Source organism: Salarias fasciatus, assembly GCF_902148845.1.
Source record: "Salarias fasciatus chromosome 23 unlocalized genomic scaffold, fSalaFa1.1 super_scaffold_20, whole genome shotgun sequence".
Classification (NCBI taxonomy): Eukaryota; Metazoa; Chordata; class Actinopteri; order Blenniiformes; family Blenniidae; genus Salarias; species Salarias fasciatus.
In genome coordinates this window covers 13,976,737-13,993,533 of record NW_021941230.1, presented here as the reverse complement: position 1 = coordinate 13,993,533, position 16,797 = coordinate 13,976,737, and the positions used below count along the sequence as shown (strand labels likewise).

Below are 16,797 nucleotides of genomic sequence, written 5' to 3'. Positions count from 1 at the left end.
ACGACAGAAAGAGACGAGCTGCGCACTTTGACCGGCTCTGCGCGGCCTGGACGGGATGTAAAGTCACTGTCAAACACGTAGAGACACACAGCGGCTCGTCTGAAAGCGACAGACAAACACGTCGAGAAAGTGTCCGACGGGCCGTGAAAGCAGCATCAACATCCACCGTCAAGTGCGCAAATGAAAGATCCGTTAATCGCGCTGCGCATTTCGCCAAATTAGCACGCAGTGCTGTCAGTCACGCAGGTTTATGCTTCAACAGTATATCAAGAGCCATTTTAAGTTTAATTCGATGTTATTTTCGTGTAAATTAACAGTAACCTGAACCCAATATATCCGCTAATTAAGGATCTATTATTTCCACTGTAACGAGAAGCACGTGAACCAAAAGCATCAAACACTTTCCAGTTAATACTGCCCTTTTAATCATATCTCCCCCACTCTAAACTCTTTTTCTTTGTGAAAATATTTATTCCTGACTAATATTTTATCCAGACAACAATTTTGGATTGTTATTATTTTGTTTCACAATTGCTTTGCCAAATTGTCCTGAATATCACACTCATATTGCATCGCTTTGTCACTACCACTACTTCTATCTTTATTACTACTACTCTTACCAATAACAATAATAACTCATGTATTTTAATCCTTGCCTAATCCTTCTTAATTTCTTTTACGCACTGGAGGTTAAATATGATCACATTTTTTGAGGAAGTTTTTCAACTTGAGCTACAGTTAAACTTGTATATGTATAAAATAAAATGATGATGATAATGATAATAGTAACTATAACAATTAAAAAAAAATAGAGGTGTTATGTTTGACTCTTGTCGCTGCTCACCTAAAACGGCCTGCAGACAAATGGGGCACGTTCCAGATTAGGAGATTATTGTCATCCATATGGACACAAGGCATCACTCACCCATCAGCCCCTCCTCCATTCATTTCCCTGTTAGATTTACAGACAGCCTTTTTCAACAAAAAGCATAATCCCTGCTTCCAAATCCCATGAATTTATCACCATGTGTTGTCGCACAAACGCAACATTTTCACCTCTTTTATGGCCTTTCAGGCTCAACATTGTGGAGACAGGCTGGTCAAAGGTTTAATGCTTTGCTGCCATCTAGTGGATGAAAAGCTGCCATGAATGAAAGCTGCTGCCTCAGTGAGTCTGTCCTCAGGACACAAGGTGAACGACCGGCTGGCCTCTGCACCAGAAATCAGAATCAGAAATCACTCAAATCATTTTAAAAAAAGCAGATAAAAAACTAGAAATATGGGTAATAATGCACCTTTAAAGAAACACTGTCTGAATGCGCGGTGTTTAATGATTGACAGAGTGCAACAGAACAGAAAATGCATGATGCACAGATTTTCAACAGTTTTTCCAAACCAGGTTTCGCTTTTTCTGTTAACCCTTTACAGGACAGCCACTGAACTGCCTGAGAATTATAACGCAGAGACTGGTTTTAATTTGTAACATAGACGGTCTCCTCCAGAACTGCTGGAACAAGGCCAATTTCTTAGTTTTTGTTCATCACTAAACACATTTTGGTTCAAGATGGAGACGAATGTCAGATTTCATTTCCTGGTATTTGCATCGTGTCTGCAACAACTGCCTCAAGCCTGCAACCTGTGGTCATCACCGAAGTGTTGCATTCGTCATTTGCGAGTTAGTTAAACTTGTACTGTCACCGTGGCAGCACTGCACTGCACAGCGACGCTACAAGGTGCAGTTTCTGTCACAAAAAATTGAAAAATACAATTTAAAATATGAGTAAGAATATGAATATGAGTTGCTTAACACATCTAGATGTAAATACCAGAAAATAAAAGCTGAAATCTTTAACGCTTGCCTCACACTCATCTTTTGATCTTAAGCCTTGTCTTTCCCAACCTTTCCTCTTGCAGGGGAATGTATTAACATATATCTTCATTAAATTTGGGGGAAAAAATTGACCAAACTCCTCTGTATTTCACAATTTTTCGTCAAAATGTGTGATTCATTTCTGTAACAGATCGTCCCACTGTCCTACAATTTAAAGCTGCACCTGCAACAAAGGAGACCGTGGGAAGAATGCGATGCATGCTTGATGACAGTTGCTGTGCAGAGGAAGAAATGCTGGACGGCGCAGTGATTCTACACTCCAGCTGTCACAGCTGCTCCAATTCCTCACGCAAGCAGATAAAAACAACTTCTTCAGAGAACATGGTGTGAAAGTCACCGAGGAGAGGAAACTCCCTGGCCGGCGTGACTCACCTCAGCACACACTCACATTTATGCACACTGGAAAATGTTGAAGAGAAATGATGTAACAAATTTAAACAACGTGACGCAGAGGCAGAGACAGAGGCAGAGACAGAGACAGAGACAGGCAGTGGCAGAGACGTGCCAAACAGCAGCGGTGGGTGGAAACCCGAGCAGGGGAGGCGTCTCCCTGCCACAGGATGTTTTCTTTCTTAATAAGCGTGAGGCTCGGCGAGTGGAGGTGACATGCAGAGCGAGCTTTGGCTTGGGTTCACACTCGGGGTCATGAGGCTCTGCTGGCTGCTGCTGGTCGTCCTGGGCTGCAGGCCGTCTCGCGCCGCTCCGTCTCCCAGCATCGGGGCCCTCCAAGGTAAGCTGCAGACCTCATCTTCACCACACTGCCAGCAGCTCTCCAGAGGAGAGCGCCTCTTTCAGTCGTCAGACTTAAGTCCACATCCTGGAGTTCTCTTCAGATCGGTGCCATCATGAACTGTGCTGCACAGCAGGACCTCCTGGGTTTGGCGGGCTGTTGCCAGATAACTTCTGTGTGTGTTGATCTGAGGGGAGTATAGAAAACGATGAAGTGCAACCGCTCCACAGCAGAAACACAAAGATTCAGAAGCTCCTGAGCAGCGTGGCCTGAAGGCCGGCGGCGGACTCACGTGTGCCGCTCACATGGCACATTTCTGTTTTTCCTGTGAAATGAAAGGGCGGTTGAAAAGCGCTCAGACGGCCTTGATATCAGATAGATTCCTTGTGTGGGTGGAGCTGCTGTGGAGTGATAACTCAATGCAAATGAACTGAGCTGCTGCGCACCAAACGCTTTTCTTCATCTTAGTGCTTGCAAGACACATTTAAAGTATAAAAAGTGTACATTTTCAAGGAGGAGGATGATGGTTTCCTGCAGATGTGCAGACGGCCTCGCAGGCGGGCTGCAGCGGCACGGCGCTCATCCTGTGTCCCAGCGTGACCGGGAAGACCCTGAGGTTCAACCTGCTCCGGGGCGACGAGAGGATCTGTAACTGCACCTGCCAGGTTCAGCCCGGCGAGCAGGACTGCTCGGCCCAGTGCAGCCCCGACGTCAAGCCGCACAAGAGCAGGGAGGGCCGGTTCGCCGGCTTCAACGTCACCGTGTCCAAAACCCCGGTGAGGTACAGCTGCGAGGCCGCCGTCATTTCACCCCCTCCCCTCAAGAAGAGCCTGAGCGACGCCGTGGTGCCGCTGCTGGTGGAAGGTAAACCATCACATCTGGTTACAGCACATCTAAGATGTGTGTGTGTGTGTTCACCTTCCTGTCGCGGCCTCTTCCAGGACATCAATGCGGAAGCAACCAGGACGGATCTACAGGAGACGGACAAGAGAGGAGAAGCGGGACGTGGCTGTGGATCTGGATCCTGGTGGTGGTGTCCCTGAGCGTCTACGGCCTGGCGGTCACCGTGCTGGCGTCCGTCTGCTGGGTAAGAAGCTCCTGAAAGCCTGAGCTCGAGCTCCCTCGGTCCTCAAATCCGTCCGCTAACGTCCATCCGTTTCTCCCAGACCAAGCTGAGGAGGACGGAGTTACAGAACGACTACATGAACGCCAAACCGCGAGTCCAGCGAGCCCCCAAGAAGAAGAGAGGAATCCAGAACCCCATCCCCAGATACTTCTGAGCGCAGCAGCCACAGTAGCAGTTTTTCCTCCACAGGCCTGTTTTTGTGTAAACCAAATGGATGTAAAAAAAATAAAAATCTACAGTCACTTGGTGGTTTTGCTTGTTTCCGCTCTCAATGACATCTCACACGTTTCTGCCTGCTACACACACACACAAACACACACACACACGGGAACCCCTGATCTTGTGGTTGAAACAGTCGGGGGTGTCTCCGCGAGGGGACTCAACCGCACCTCGAGGCGTCGCGCTGCTGGTGAATCAGTGGGATATTCTGTCGTTTACAGTGGCCACACTCTGAGCACTGTCCCAGCGGCTGATGCCGCCACTCACTGCGCAGAAGAGTGCGATGTCTCGGCGCCTGCGCTGACATTAACCACCAACCACTTCAAACCAGAACAGTGCGCGCCGTTTCCTGTCTGCCTCCCGGTTTTCTCATCCCTTCTGCAGACGAAGCGGCTTCAAACAGCCTCCACCTTTTCCTTGCACACCTTGCAGTTTCTGCAAAAGCTGCAGCTCTCGGCGCCGCTCGCTCAGCGGCTCGCTCTTCTACACAAGATGATTTGCAGAGATGAACATAGAAGGAAAACAGAACTAAAACAGTGCTACTCAGTCGGAAATCGCTTTAATGTTTCGGATGTTGAATAAAGTCTCTGAATCCATTTCATCTGAGATTTGAAGTCGCTGCGTTGCTCGGTGTCTCTTCATCTCTTCATTTTGCATGGCGTTGGTTCACGGCCTTCAGGACGCCCTCAGCCCGGCCTCAGCTCGGCTTTCTGACACGAGTTCCGGGAAAATCCGCGTCCTGAGGAACTCGGTCCTCTGCTCCTCCGAAACCGACTGCAGCTCCAGCTCCGACACCTGGACAGACAGAACGTGGCTTTTATTTCACTTTTCTCTCCGTTCCAATCAGCGCGAGAAGCTAAAAATGTTTCAACGATTAAAAGGCCGACGGAGTCTGACTCCCACCAGCACGGGCTCGTATCCCAGGATCCTCAGGTGCCGGGCCTTCAGGGCCAGGGGGCCGCGCGGGTTCAGCGTGCCGAAGCAAAACTTGGACGGGGCAGCGTGAACCACGGCGATTCTAAGACACAAAAACACAAAATAATTCTGAGAAAACGAAGAAGACGTGAAGTGAGACGCAGTCCGAGGGTGGATGTTCCGCTCGGTGAGCAAGCTGCAAGTCGGCAATCATCTACAACCTGAAAAATGAGAAGATGTGGGCTTATTTTCACAAGAAACGAAGAAATGTTTCCAACTTCCTCTGACTCACAGGTAGCTGCAGATCTTCTCGCAGCTCACATCAAAACATCACAGACGCTGGGTTGGATTTGCAACGGCATGAAAGAAAGTCTGATTTTTGATTTGATAATCATTTCAAACATCCATTAAATAACATTTAAACGACCCAAGCAAACCAACATTACACAAATCACCTTGAATTTAGGATTTGTGTGATTTTGATGTTATTTTGTCCGTTTTTTTCTATTAAATGCGTCATCAAAATAAACAGCACAGCAAAAATAGACTTAAAATTAAAAAAAAACAGTGCTCAAACTGACTTAAAACTTTATTTAATGTGGACGTCATCATTTATTTTGGCAAACTTTTCATAATTTTGGCTGTGAGCGCACATAAAGAATTTAAAAAAAGGATCTCCTATCCTCTCAGTCTGTGTTTTATGTTTATTTGTAAAAGAAGAATGAATCAAATTGGCAATCGAAAGGGTTAAATCTTGACCATAATTAAATATTTCATGGCTTTGACAGGAATTAATGCGAAAAGAAATAACAATAATCTCAGATCTTCTTTTCATTTATTTATTTTGTCCTGTTTTATAGCAGTGTTTTTTTAAGGATATTTTTTCTCCTTAATCTCTTAAAAGAAATTTTAAAACTGATGCTGCAAAAAAAAAACCAATAAAGTCTTTGCCAACGAACATTTGTAATCAATTAAATGTTGGAAAACAGCTGTTTAAAGGGCCCTTCTCTGAATAATTAGTGAATATTTGGGGGGTTTTTTTAGGTTTTTGCAGAAAAAAAAAAGGAAAAACATGAAATTGTGGAGTTTTTATAGCAGTTTCATTGAAGCTGGACACATTTTTTTTTCCACTGAAATCATCAATATTATTTTTGCAAACTCGCAGAAAATGTCACAGAGCGAAATCAAAACAAAAACGTGACTCGCCGCGTTGCGGTTCGACGTCATTACCCGGCATAAACTCTCGAGATGCCGACGGTGCAGAGCGGATCAGCGGCGTCACTGCCCGGCAGCGCCGGAGGAGGCGAGCAGCAGAGCATCCTCCCAGAAGACAGCTGGTGAGGTTAACCACGGCGCCACGCTCAGCTCTTACCTTCGACTGCGCTCTGCTGGCGGGCCGCGCTCTCCCGCGTCGCTCTCGGGCCGCCGGCTCGACTCGCGCTTGGTGATGACGGCGTCTTAAGAGTCCAAATTCACAAAACAGGAATTTATGAATAATCCAGACCGCGCGGCGATTCACACACCCCAGCTTCGTCTTTACCGATGAGGTAAAAGTCCTCCTCCGTCACCATTTCCTGCAGCGTCACGTGCTCCTGGTCCTCCAGCAGGCTCCGCAGGCCCTCCAGGAGCCACGGGTTCATGGACGACTGGGAAGGCGCGGGGCCCTCCGTGACCGACGTGGGGAAAGTGAGAGAGGGAGGGAGAGGAGGGCGGTCGAGGCGGAGACACAGCTCCACCGTGTGAAACATTCTCTCCCTGTTCTTCAGCGACTTGGAGTCTGGGGAGAGGTCAGAGGAGGTCAGACCGGGGTGAGAACGGAGGAGCGAGGCGGGGGCGGGGGCGGGGGCGGGGGCGGGGTCGGGGCGTCACCTGCCAGCTGCTGCGGCGGCGTGCCGCTCTGCTGGAGCCTCTCCAGCGCCGCGGGGGGGAAGTGGCCCAGCAGGCAGAGGCAGTACACCGCCTTCAGCAGCGCAAACGCCGTCATCTTGGGCAGGTAGGAGTCCAGAGCGCGGCCCAGGCTGTCCAGAAACCTGCAGCAGGAACATCACACCCAAACAGCCATGGAGCTCTGCTACAATGGAATCCTTTCTGACGGGCCGAGCGTGGAGAAAAGATGTTTGGCGCTACGCGCCCGGTCTGGGAAATCCATTTTCTGCATTCTTTAAATTTCCACGTTCTGTTAGAACTGCACCGACTGTGTGTCTGCGTGTGCGTAAAGACTGAGCCTCTTTGAAGTAATACGACCAGATGTAAAACAGAAATAAGACGCGTCAGACACTCACGGCCGTCGCTGGTGCTGCAGGTCGTAGTTCAGAGAGGAGTACACCTTCAGGACGCACAGGAGGTCCTTCAGCGTCAGCATGTCGGGGTCGGCGATCACTTTCTCTGCGTAAGCCTCCATGACGGCGGCGGGACAGAAGGCCAGGCTCTCAAACACAGACAGGAGGAGCAGCAGCTGCACGGAAAGGAGGAAAAAGGTCAAATAGGAAATCATCGTTCAGGGTATCGAGGGCGGAGCGCGCAGTCATGCGTCTCAGTACCTGTTTGTTGGTCCAGATGTCCACCGTGGAGGCGATGTAGTCCGAGATGGCGGTGAGCAGATAGAAGTCTCTGTAGAGCAGCTCCTTGCAGGAGTGCAGCAGCTTCAACAACCGGTTGAAGGGGATGCCGTGCAGGTTTTCTATCAGAGCACAGACGATATGAAAGGTACTTTCTTCTTGTCATGAAGAGAAAAGGACGCTGAACACGGAGCAGGTTCACACTTCAGCTTCTTCAAACGTATTTCACCTGTGATCTTCCTGCTGCACACTTCCAACAAAGGCTTGGAATAGAAGCCCATAGTGACCATAGTGGAGATCATCCACTGAGCATTGGGAACGCTGAACTGGTCTGCCATCGACAAGGCCTTTTTCTGGAAACGGAGCGCATGGAGACAGTATAGAATGAAAATTTAAAAAGCTTTTTTTAACCATTGCTCAGACTAATTTCAAGTGATCACACACTGGAGAGAGCACTGGCATAAACAAGAGTGGCTCTGAATCAGTGGAAGCAAGATATAGTCAAAACCAAGAGTTGTGATCAAACCTCGAGTTTCCATTTCAGCTCCTTTGGGGCGTCTTTTCCCAGCAGGCGCATCATGGTCTGCAGAGTGACCACGTTCTTGATCCCCGACAGACGCTCCTCCACCACGAGACTGGAACGCAGCGACAGCAAACGCCACGGTCATCCCCATAATTCCAAAAATGTAACCCTACCATCTGACGAGCCTCACCTCAGGCCAGCTTTCAGTGCGACAACGTTGGGACAGTCGTCCATATGCTCCAGGCAGCTGGCCAAGATGGACAGACACTTCTCATCGAGATCGTTCAATTTCTCCTGTGAGAGAACAAGAAAACGAGTCAGTGTCAACAAAACAAAAAGAACAAGAATGTGTGGGAATGTGTGAGCTGACCTGCAGGGTTCGCAGAGACGTCTGGATCACCCGGCTCCTCTGAGGCACGCCCAGGTTCACCATACTGAGGAGGGTGTACACCATGTCCTCGTGGCGCATCAGACTGATGGTCCTCATGGCCTTCTGCAGAAGCTCGTCCAGAGCAGGGTGCTCAAACATGAGCTGGAGCTCGTACCGCCGCTGGTCCTCGGACATCTTTTTGGTGACGGCCCACATGCGGACCAGGCTGCTGCTGACCTGTCTGATCGTCGGCGCGTACAGACGGGTGAGGTCCAGGACGTCCGACGGGGAGCCGCAGCGCTCCAGGTGCTTCAGGAAGGGAGAGCTCCACTGTCTCTGCTCTGCGGCAGCATTCTCCACCTGCATCTCATGAGGCAGGGACAGGTCCTTCTCTTCCGCCTCATCACTGATGTCCCTCTCCTGCGAGTAGAACCTCACTGAACCGACAGGACACCAGGGTGGCTGCCTCTGGCTCTGGCTCTGCCTCTGGATGCGTGTGAGCTTCTGACCTGGTGAGGATGAAGCTGATGAGGCCACCAGAAAGCCGTGCTGCTGGTATACAGGCCTGCAGAGGCGCAGACTCCTTCTGATCAGCTCCTCCACTGTCCACACAGACATGCTCCTTTGACAGGCGGTGTAAAGAAGACTATCCCAACAGAAAGCAAACAGCAAGACAAGAAAACGTCTACGTTACTTATGTAATATTCCACCTGCAGGTAATAGCCACATATCCCAACTCGTTTTAACGCTTGGACCTATTCTTAGATAAAACGTAAATACGTCTGGTCAGTTAAATTTAACAAGGTCAACTAACCTTCAAGCTAAAAACACAGGAGAGTTGTCGTTAGCTCGGGGTTACTAAACATTTTAAAGATTCATTGCGGTCGCATAACGCTAACTGACACATTGTCCGGGTAAAAGCAGAGTCTACGATTCATTAACAGCAAAGATAAGTCTCAAAAAAGGACAAATAAAATAAAAAATGTTCGCTTCCCCACACGCCGTGCGTTCCGTGTGCGCTGCTGTAATGTGTCCGACTGTCAACACGGAAACCAGGAATTGTCACAAATCTAGAGATTATGTTTAATCCTGAAAATATTACATTTGAACTGTAAGTGTTATAACAGTAATAAAGTTTAATAAGTTATATTTAGGGTCGTATATTCAGCCAAGATACCACATTCTATTGCGCTTCCAGGTATCTGCAGTACACGGACTCATTTAGACGTTGCTCCTCTGGTCTCCTGGCAACCGACGCTTTCTCTCTAAAATGGCAAAGTTTGTGCTCGCTGGTAAAATTCATCGTTATTTATTAATTTCTAAAATGTATTTTTCAGAATGATTCTGATTCGTGTCGCCTCTGCAGGTAAATCGGACTGTCCCTACTTTGCCAAAGCGGAACTTTTAGCAGACGCTCTGCAGAGATGTCTACCAGACTTCAGAGTCCACAAGATCTCAGTCCTGCCAGAGGACTGGAAGGTAACGCTTTATTTATTTAGTTAGTTATTTATTAACAATGACTACTTTGTTACCTTCGTCTGACCGCCTCCATGCTTCTGTTAGGAATGGCTGGAGGTCACGTGTCAAAGAAATGGCTGGAAACACGAGCACTCCCCTCTGGTTTGGAGGGAACTGGTGGTCCAAGGTGGCAAAGGGATGCTCCTGGGGGGCTTCAGTGACTTCCTGGAGCACTGCCAGGTAAACAAACTCATATTCATGAGATCAAAGACCCATCCAGATTGAAAGTGTCATCGCCTGATGCGCAGGAATACTACGGGATCACGTCAGACATGCCCACAGACCTGATGCTGAGCGTTGCTGCAGAAAACCTGCAGGCCAAACTGAAGCAGACCGCAGAAGAGCAGCGGCGCGTCAGTCTCATTCAACCCTTTCACATATGGATCAGCGGGTGCGTCCATCTCTCAGACCTTTAATCGCCTCAAATTAAACAACCTGCTCAGTAATCTGTCATCTTCCCAGTGCTCTCAGCCCAGTCTGCCACGTTCTGATCCCCAAGCTGCTCTCTGCCGAGGTGTTCCCCGGAGTTTCTCTGATCAGCCTCCATCTGCTGGACCTCGACGGGACTGAGGAGGGTTTGCAAGACCTGAGGATGGAGACCCAGGACCTGGCCCTCAGTATTCTCCATCAGGTATCCTGAACTTTATGTTGTTGAAGCTGAAGAAAAAAGGAAGTGAACAAAAGTTTCTCCACAGGTGACCGTTCACACAAACGTGGAGCAAGCATTCAGGCACGCAGACGTCGTCCTCCTGCTGGACGACGGGCCGGCGGATGGGGAGAGCGACCCTGAGGAGGACAGAAGGACCAGCGTGAAGAAGATCTCCGAGCGGTACAGAGAGTACGGACGACTGATCGACTCCAGAGCGAGGAGGGAGGTGAAGGTGATGGTGTCTGGCGATTCCTTCGTGAACCTGAGATGCTCGCTGCTGGTGGACTCTGCCTGTTCAATTGAGAGCCGGCAATTTATCGCCATGGCGACGCAGCTGGAGAACGAAGCGAAGGCCATCATTGCGAAGCAGCTGAACGTGAGGGCGTCAGGTATCTGCCGGGAATCCTCAGACCTGTACTGAAACTGTAGCTCAGCACCACTGGAGCCGTCACCGCTTCTGTCCTCTTCGTCTCCAGATGTTACAGATGTGATCGTGTGGGGAAACATCAGCGGCATCTTCTACATCGACGTGCAGATGGCGAAGGTTTTCAACTACGACGGGGCAGTGAAAGGGCCGCCGTTCTTCTGGCAGCCAGTCCTGAAGGTCCTCCATGACAGGCGAGCTTCACTCACACCTCTTGCTCAGACTTGCAGCTGGTTGTTTGGTAGGAACGGTAAACAAACACGATAAGATCCGACGCCAGCCGACCGTCAGATTACAACACTCGACTGTGCAAATGTTCATTTCACAATGCGTCTGACGGGAATGAGCCCCTTTCTGCTTTCCAGGAAGTGGTTGGAAACTGATCTCCAGTCCTTGGCAGGACGCCGGCGAGGAGCCGTGACTTTGAAGACGGGCCGGGCGGCCGGCATGGCGGCGGCCAACGGCCTCCTCGCCGTCCTGAGGGCCTGGAGCGGCGCCGGGGACACGCAGGAAGTCCTGTCCGTGGGCGTGCCGTGCACAGGTCGGGACGTGACCGCAGACTCCTGCGGCGCGGGAGCGCTCCCACGCCGCAGTGAGGAAACGCGTCTGCCTGCAGGTCACTACGGCGTCCCGGAGGGCGTCGTCCTCTCGGTGCCCGCCGCCTTCAGGGAGGGGAAATGCTCCCTGCTGTCCGAGCCGAGCGTCGGAGACAAGCTGAAGGAGAGAATCCAGCTTTCCCTCGACGAACTGCTGCAGGTGACGCAGACGCAGACGCCACGACGCGAAAAGAGCCGCGAAATAATTCTGTATTTACAGCAAACGAGGACGTGAGCGTTTTTTGTTCTCTTTCCAGGAAAAGAAGCTCGCAGAGGGAAACGACTGACATCTGCAAATAAATAAAGGACTTTACAGTTAACATGTTGGGGAATAATCCTGACCAATCTGCACGACCAAAGTTCGTTTCAGTTTGTTCTTTTATTCTCTTGCGCTCACATGTGGAGTCGTTGCACGTCTATCGGACCAGTTTCACGACACTCGTCTGCTTCGGGAAACTTGGTTACTTTTTTTATTTATTTATTTTTTTTTAAAGACGTAAAAGATCAAACTGAGCACTTTATGGAAAAAGGAGAAATTAGAAAATATATTCCTTTTTTTTTTTTTTTAAATTGTACAGTTCAGTAAGGGCCTTTTTTCGTATTTATATATATATTTATAGTTTAAGAAGCAGAAACACACAACTAACCATAGACAAACTAGTCTGTTAATTTCCTTCTTCAGATCCGATGTCAGAACTCGTCGCCCATTTCCGTAAAAATAAGGACGCATCAAAAGTTTGACTCTCCTCACAGGTAATGCAATATAAATATCAATGGGCTCATTTAACCTGAAACATTCAAAGGATTTCTTTCCCCCCTCACACATTGTGCAGAACGTTGTCGGCTGACAAGGAGAACTTGAACAGAGTGCTTTTTATACATGCAGAATATACACTTTCTTCTTTTTTTGAAGCTTTTCTACACTATACACAAGGAGGCGCTGACTGAAAGAAAATAAAGAGGTTAGTACAAATACAGTGCACTACGACAGGGTCAGAGAACGGGCGAGTTCTGCCACGGCAGGTTCACTTTGTGCCACCCGAACCTGAGATCTGGATGCCGAGCGGTCCAGCTGACCAACGGTTTGTCTGTTTGCTTTTTTTTGAAACTTGAAAACCAAATCCTCCATCAGGACGGATGATTCAGAAGGACAGAGCTGCTCCAGTCCCTGTTACACTCTAAAACTGGCCTGTCACACACACACACACACACACACACACACACACACACGCCGATCATGGGGAATACATGCGTGACGCACGGCATGCATGGACTCGTCATGGGGAAACACACATACACGCCCCGAGGCGGCGGTGTACAAACCGAACGAGTGTGTGTGTGTGTGTGTCGCAGACGGTGCAGGAGCTTCTCTTCCGTACGGATGGTGTGAAGTACGATTCCCAGTCACGCCGGTGATTCTGCCTTCGGGCAACGAGCGGCTGAATATCAAACCTCAGAGGGGAATCGACGGGTTTACCGACGAACGGATGAGGGAAAAAAAAAAAAAAAACATTTGGACGTGTGTACGGTGTGTACGAACGATCTGCTGCACAGCCCGTGACCAGCAGCAGTGACCTCTGACCTCTGGTAGATGTGCGGTGCGTTGCAGGATGTATGGGTATTTGTTACGCCACTCTGACTCACAAATCAAAACGCTTGCATGTCGGGGGCGGGGGTGGGCGGGGTTAAAGGGGGGAGTGGGGGGGGGGGCAGCTATGACTGAGGTTGATGCAGATGAGGCGGCGGCGGCGTGCCGGAGGCTCCGCCCACCGCCTGTCCGTCAGAGCCGAGGTCCAGCCCCTCGTCCGCCTGCTCCAGTTCACTTTGGTCCAAAAGCTCGAAGTCCTCATCCTCGGTGGGGACTAGCGTGTCGTCGGGGCAGTCCTCGCCGGCGCCGTCGTCGTCGGGACCGAGCGGGTCTATCCTGGTGGCTGTGGTGTCGGCGGCGGCGGAGGAAGTGGCGTCCAGGGCGCCGGGCGGGATGTCGGTGGGGAGGAACTCGGCCAGGGACGGCTCCTCGCTGGCCTCGCTGGAGCGCAGCAGGGCCGACAGAGTGTTCTGCACCACGGTGGAGATGGCGGTGCTCACGATCTCCTCGCTCAGAGCCTCCAGAGACCGCTGTGCACCCTGGGTAACCGCCGCTTCCGTCTCCCGCCCCTCCGGCTCCGCCGCGAGGCCCGGGGCGGGCGGCGGCGCGCCCTGCTCGCCCCCGGGCGGCCGTCCGTGTCCGTTAAAGTGCGTGTTGACGAAGTGGAGCGGGGAGGCCAGGTGCTGGATGAGGAGGGTGACGGGGCTCGGAGGCTCCGCCGCCGCCGCCGCCGCCGCCGCCTGACCGCCGTCCGCCTGGCTCGGGCCGCGCAGAGGGAAGTGAAGCAGACTCTGCTCGATGGACGGAAACTCCTCCACGGAGGGGAACTCCGGGAGGTCCCGCAGGAAGGCGTCCTCCGGCTCGCTGTGCAGACTCTGCTGGTCCAAGTCTGGAGCACAAACCACACCTGGATTCAATACAGTCCACAAAACACCCTCAATGCCACACTTCTGCTCCACAGAATCTACAATGACAATCAAAGAGCGAACGTGAGTAGAGCGGCTGACCTTCGGAGACGTCGGTGAGCTGGGGCGTGGTCGCTCTGGACACCGAGAACCCGCCGCTCTCCAGGATGGACGCCTCCTCGTCCGACAGCTCCGAGTCCGTGATGGCCATCGCCAGCGCCGTCGTCTTCACGTCCACCTGGCCAGAAGGGGGAGCGCTTCGAGTCAACACCTCAGACCCCCGCATGTTGTATGTGTGTGTGTGTGTGTGAGTGTGTGTGTGTCCGTACCGTGGGAGCAAAGCAGGACAGCTCCTCCTCGCTCTCGCTCTCCGTTTCAGCCCGCGGCTCGTCCCCTTCCTCCACCTCCTTCTTCACCTCTGTCAAAACACACACTCTGAATGTCTAGCCTCATAGTAGTCTGACAATGAGCTCTTCAGCGTGCTGGGGAGACTCACTCCTCTTGTCGTGCTTGCGGTGCTCGGTCTCGCCCTTCATGCTGTAGTCCAGCTTCATCAGGATGGGCTCCAGGCCGGTGTACATCCTCTGGATCAGCTCGTGGTACACCACCAGCGGCCACAGCAGCACGCTCAGCACTGAACGGGTTTGGGCAGAGCACAGGCTGTCAGCAGGGCCACAATGCAGGGACGCGAGTGACAGCGGAGGGCGGGAGACTCGCCTATAATGTAGGAGATCATAATCCCCGGTACGTAATGTCCGACCACAGCCAGCACCAAGCAGCCGCTGCACATCATCGCACAGAACTGGGGGGAAAAAAAACAGAGGAGCGTGAGCGCACGGCGGCTGTTGAGAGAGCGGCGCCGCCCTGCGGGTGTTGCGGCGACGCACCTTCCCGTGGTTCTGCCGCTTGTACTGCAGCATCTCCTGCAGGTACAGGCAGCAGGTCAGGTAGCTCTCGGCCAGGTGGTGGCTGAGCTCGGGGACGCTCAGCAGCCGCTGCTGCTCGGCGCTCATCGCTTCGCTGCGGGTGAAAAAGACACGAGCTGATTTTAGCAGCGCTTCTTATTTTAAATGAGATCCCGGCAGAGAAGGTTTTCGGACGCCTCACACACCTCTGAGCAGGACGAGCTTCCGCGTGTTGAACTGCGGGAACGAAAAATGACAGAATTAAGCACAGATCAGGAAACACTGAAGATGTCAGGATTTCTTTTAAATTTTCTGAACTGACAAAAAAAAAAAAGATCACAAACATCTCAGAAAAGGGATTTTAGGACGCAGGCAGATCTTAACGTTAGACTGTGTTGATCCTGAGCAGAGTGAAACTCACTGGGGGAAACTAACCAGCTGGTTTTTCTTGAACAACCCCTCATGCATTATGATGTTTTTGTTGAAACAGCAAGGTGACATGACAGCTGAATGCTACTGAGGTTTCAGTAAGTAAAAGCAAATAGCCTGCAGGCCACAGGAAAAACAAAGCGTGAATGGCATGTTTGAGCTGCTATTGCCTCTCATGTATGTTTTGAGTCCACGTGGGCCTCAGGGCACCCGTCAGGGTGTATGATGCTCGAGCCGATCCCAGCTGACTCTCGGCGAAGGCAGGGTACACGGGACAGAGATGCCATATGCGCACAGGGAGAACATGCAAATCCTGACACAGAAAGGTCCTCCGAAAGCAAAAGCAGCATTTATTCCTGGAGCACACTGGAAGTGTAAAAACTGCATGAGTGTTTACAGGCCTGAGCTCACCAGTAATAATGGGCAGGGTGGGCTTCCACCTCTCCAGCAGCATGAGCCCCAGCAGGGACACGCTCAGCAGGAACAGAGGTCCTGAGGGAGGTGGAGGACAGGAGCCTGAGGACGGAAACACAACATCAGACTGGCTCATTTTACTACAGACGAGGCGCGCGCGAGAGAGAGAGAGAGAGAGAGAGCAGCACTCCGTCACTGACAGCTGCCAGACAAGGCCTGAGCCAGCAGCATGGTGTTACTGTTTGTCAGTTCACCTCCCCAAACAGGTGCAACAACGCTAAATCACTTCACTCACGCAACAATACATTTCCCAACAGATCCGATGGAGCCACGACCGCCGCGCAGGAAATCACTGACAGTGATCTGCAAGCTACGTTAGCACGAGGCTACCCGACGTGGGATTAGCTAACTTATCCCGACATCCACTGGTGGAAGTCCCGGCTGACATTAGCTCGCGAGCTAACGCTCCCGGGGCAGCAGGATCAGAGCAAGCCGCTCACCAGAACAGAGTGTTGAGCGTGAGGGCCACGGAGATGCTGTGCAGCGGCCTCTCCCACACCAGCAGCCTCTGCAGCCACAGCAGCGGGCTCTCATACTGCGACAGCCAAGCCTGGAGCCGCTCCCGCAGGCGGACCAGCTCCGGGTTCCCGTCCCCGCAGCTCTGCTCCGAAGCCCCCGCGGGGAACAGGTCCTCCACGCCGACCGAGGACGAGCTCACCGAGGGGCGTCTTCTGGCCTCCTCTCCGCTCGCCATGTTTCCTCCACTTTGTTATGTTGTTTCGGAGATCACGGGGCTTATGGAGAGACCACCGTCAGGTTCCGCTCACATGAAGGAAAGCTACTTCCGCTTAGTGCCTTCAAAATAAAACCCACCACCTCTTCAAGATATCGACACGGCGCTTATTTATCTATTTCGAGGATGAAATTGCACAAGATTACATTTTGATTTGAAAACTATTTAAACATACCCATAAGTCCAAATTCGCGTAGTTAATAAAATATATTATTTTGATAAATTGCATCAGATCCTGCCTTTA

General features: G+C 51.2%; 4 protein-coding genes across 4 annotated transcripts; 2 read left to right on the top strand and 2 right to left on the bottom strand.

Annotated features, from left to right (window-relative positions):
- The first annotated feature begins 2,413 nt into the window (after positions 1 to 2,413).
- LOC115383772 (uncharacterized) lies at positions 2,414 to 3,989 on the top strand. Its single transcript, XM_030085950.1, has 4 exons — positions 2,414 to 2,621; positions 3,159 to 3,485; positions 3,563 to 3,708; positions 3,788 to 3,989. Exons 1-4 carry the CDS (start codon positions 2,498 to 2,500, stop codon positions 3,899 to 3,901), a joined length of 711 nt encoding a protein of 236 aa, XP_029941810.1. The 5' UTR covers positions 2,414 to 2,497; the 3' UTR covers positions 3,902 to 3,989.
- A 531-nt stretch (positions 3,990 to 4,520) lies between these two features.
- Positions 4,521 to 9,356, bottom strand: LOC115383767 (FAST kinase domain-containing protein 2, mitochondrial-like). Its single transcript, XM_030085945.1, has 12 exons — positions 9,147 to 9,356; positions 8,333 to 8,978; positions 8,153 to 8,256; positions 7,966 to 8,074; positions 7,669 to 7,792; positions 7,422 to 7,561; positions 7,164 to 7,336; positions 6,751 to 6,911; positions 6,422 to 6,658; positions 6,254 to 6,338; positions 4,870 to 4,984; positions 4,521 to 4,761 (listed from the first exon to the last, which is right to left on the bottom strand). The coding sequence occupies exons 2-12, from the start codon at positions 8,948 to 8,950 to the stop codon at positions 4,642 to 4,644; spliced, it is 1,986 nt and encodes a 661-aa protein (XP_029941805.1). The 5' UTR covers positions 8,951 to 8,978; positions 9,147 to 9,356; the 3' UTR covers positions 4,521 to 4,641.
- Positions 9,357 to 9,602: 246 nt separating this feature from the next.
- Positions 9,603 to 11,824, top strand: LOC115383650 (putative malate dehydrogenase 1B). The gene is made up of 10 exons (XM_030085781.1): positions 9,603 to 9,624; positions 9,699 to 9,811; positions 9,896 to 10,030; positions 10,099 to 10,241; positions 10,313 to 10,481; positions 10,546 to 10,888; positions 10,976 to 11,117; positions 11,289 to 11,464; positions 11,540 to 11,679; positions 11,777 to 11,824. Exons 1-10 carry the CDS (start codon positions 9,603 to 9,605, stop codon positions 11,804 to 11,806), a joined length of 1,413 nt encoding a protein of 470 aa, XP_029941641.1. The 3' UTR covers positions 11,807 to 11,824.
- A 175-nt stretch (positions 11,825 to 11,999) lies between these two features.
- On the bottom strand, positions 12,000 to 16,578 carry LOC115383768 (reticulophagy regulator 2-like). The gene is given in 10 exon segments (XM_030085946.1): positions 12,000 to 14,014; positions 14,115 to 14,250; positions 14,342 to 14,430; positions 14,509 to 14,646; positions 14,730 to 14,814; positions 14,900 to 15,032; positions 15,124 to 15,154; positions 15,758 to 15,836; positions 15,838 to 15,862; positions 16,261 to 16,578. Coding segments are annotated over 10 exon segments (1,752 nt in total). The 5' UTR covers positions 16,515 to 16,578; the 3' UTR covers positions 12,000 to 13,232.
- Positions 16,579 to 16,797: the final 219 nt, after the last annotated feature.

Coding starts and splice junctions, on each gene's coding strand:
- LOC115383772 (XM_030085950.1), top strand. CDS start 2,498: ATGCAGAGCGAGCTTTGGCTTGGGTTCACACTCGGGGTCATGAGGCTC. Junction 2,622..3,158: donor CAGCATCGGGGCCCTCCAAG/GTAAGCTGCAGA, acceptor GGTTTCCTGCAG/ATGTGCAGACGGCCTCGCAG. Junction 3,709..3,787: donor TGCTGGCGTCCGTCTGCTGG/GTAAGAAGCTCC, acceptor CGTTTCTCCCAG/ACCAAGCTGAGGAGGACGGA.
- LOC115383650 (XM_030085781.1), top strand. CDS start 9,603: ATGGCAAAGTTTGTGCTCGCTG. Junction 9,625..9,698: donor GGCAAAGTTTGTGCTCGCTG/GTAAAATTCATC, acceptor TCGCCTCTGCAG/GTAAATCGGACTGTCCCTAC. Junction 11,465..11,539: donor CGTGGGCGTGCCGTGCACAG/GTCGGGACGTGA, acceptor GTCTGCCTGCAG/GTCACTACGGCGTCCCGGAG.
- LOC115383767 (XM_030085945.1), bottom strand. CDS start 8,950: ATGTCTGTGTGGACAGTGGAGGAGCTGATCAGAAGGAGTCTGCGCCTC. Junction 8,075..8,152: donor GCACTGAAAGCTGGCCTGAG/GTGAGGCTCGTC, acceptor GCTGCGTTCCAG/TCTCGTGGTGGAGGAGCGTC. Junction 7,337..7,421: donor ACATCTGGACCAACAAACAG/GTACTGAGACGC, acceptor CTTTCCGTGCAG/CTGCTGCTCCTCCTGTCTGT.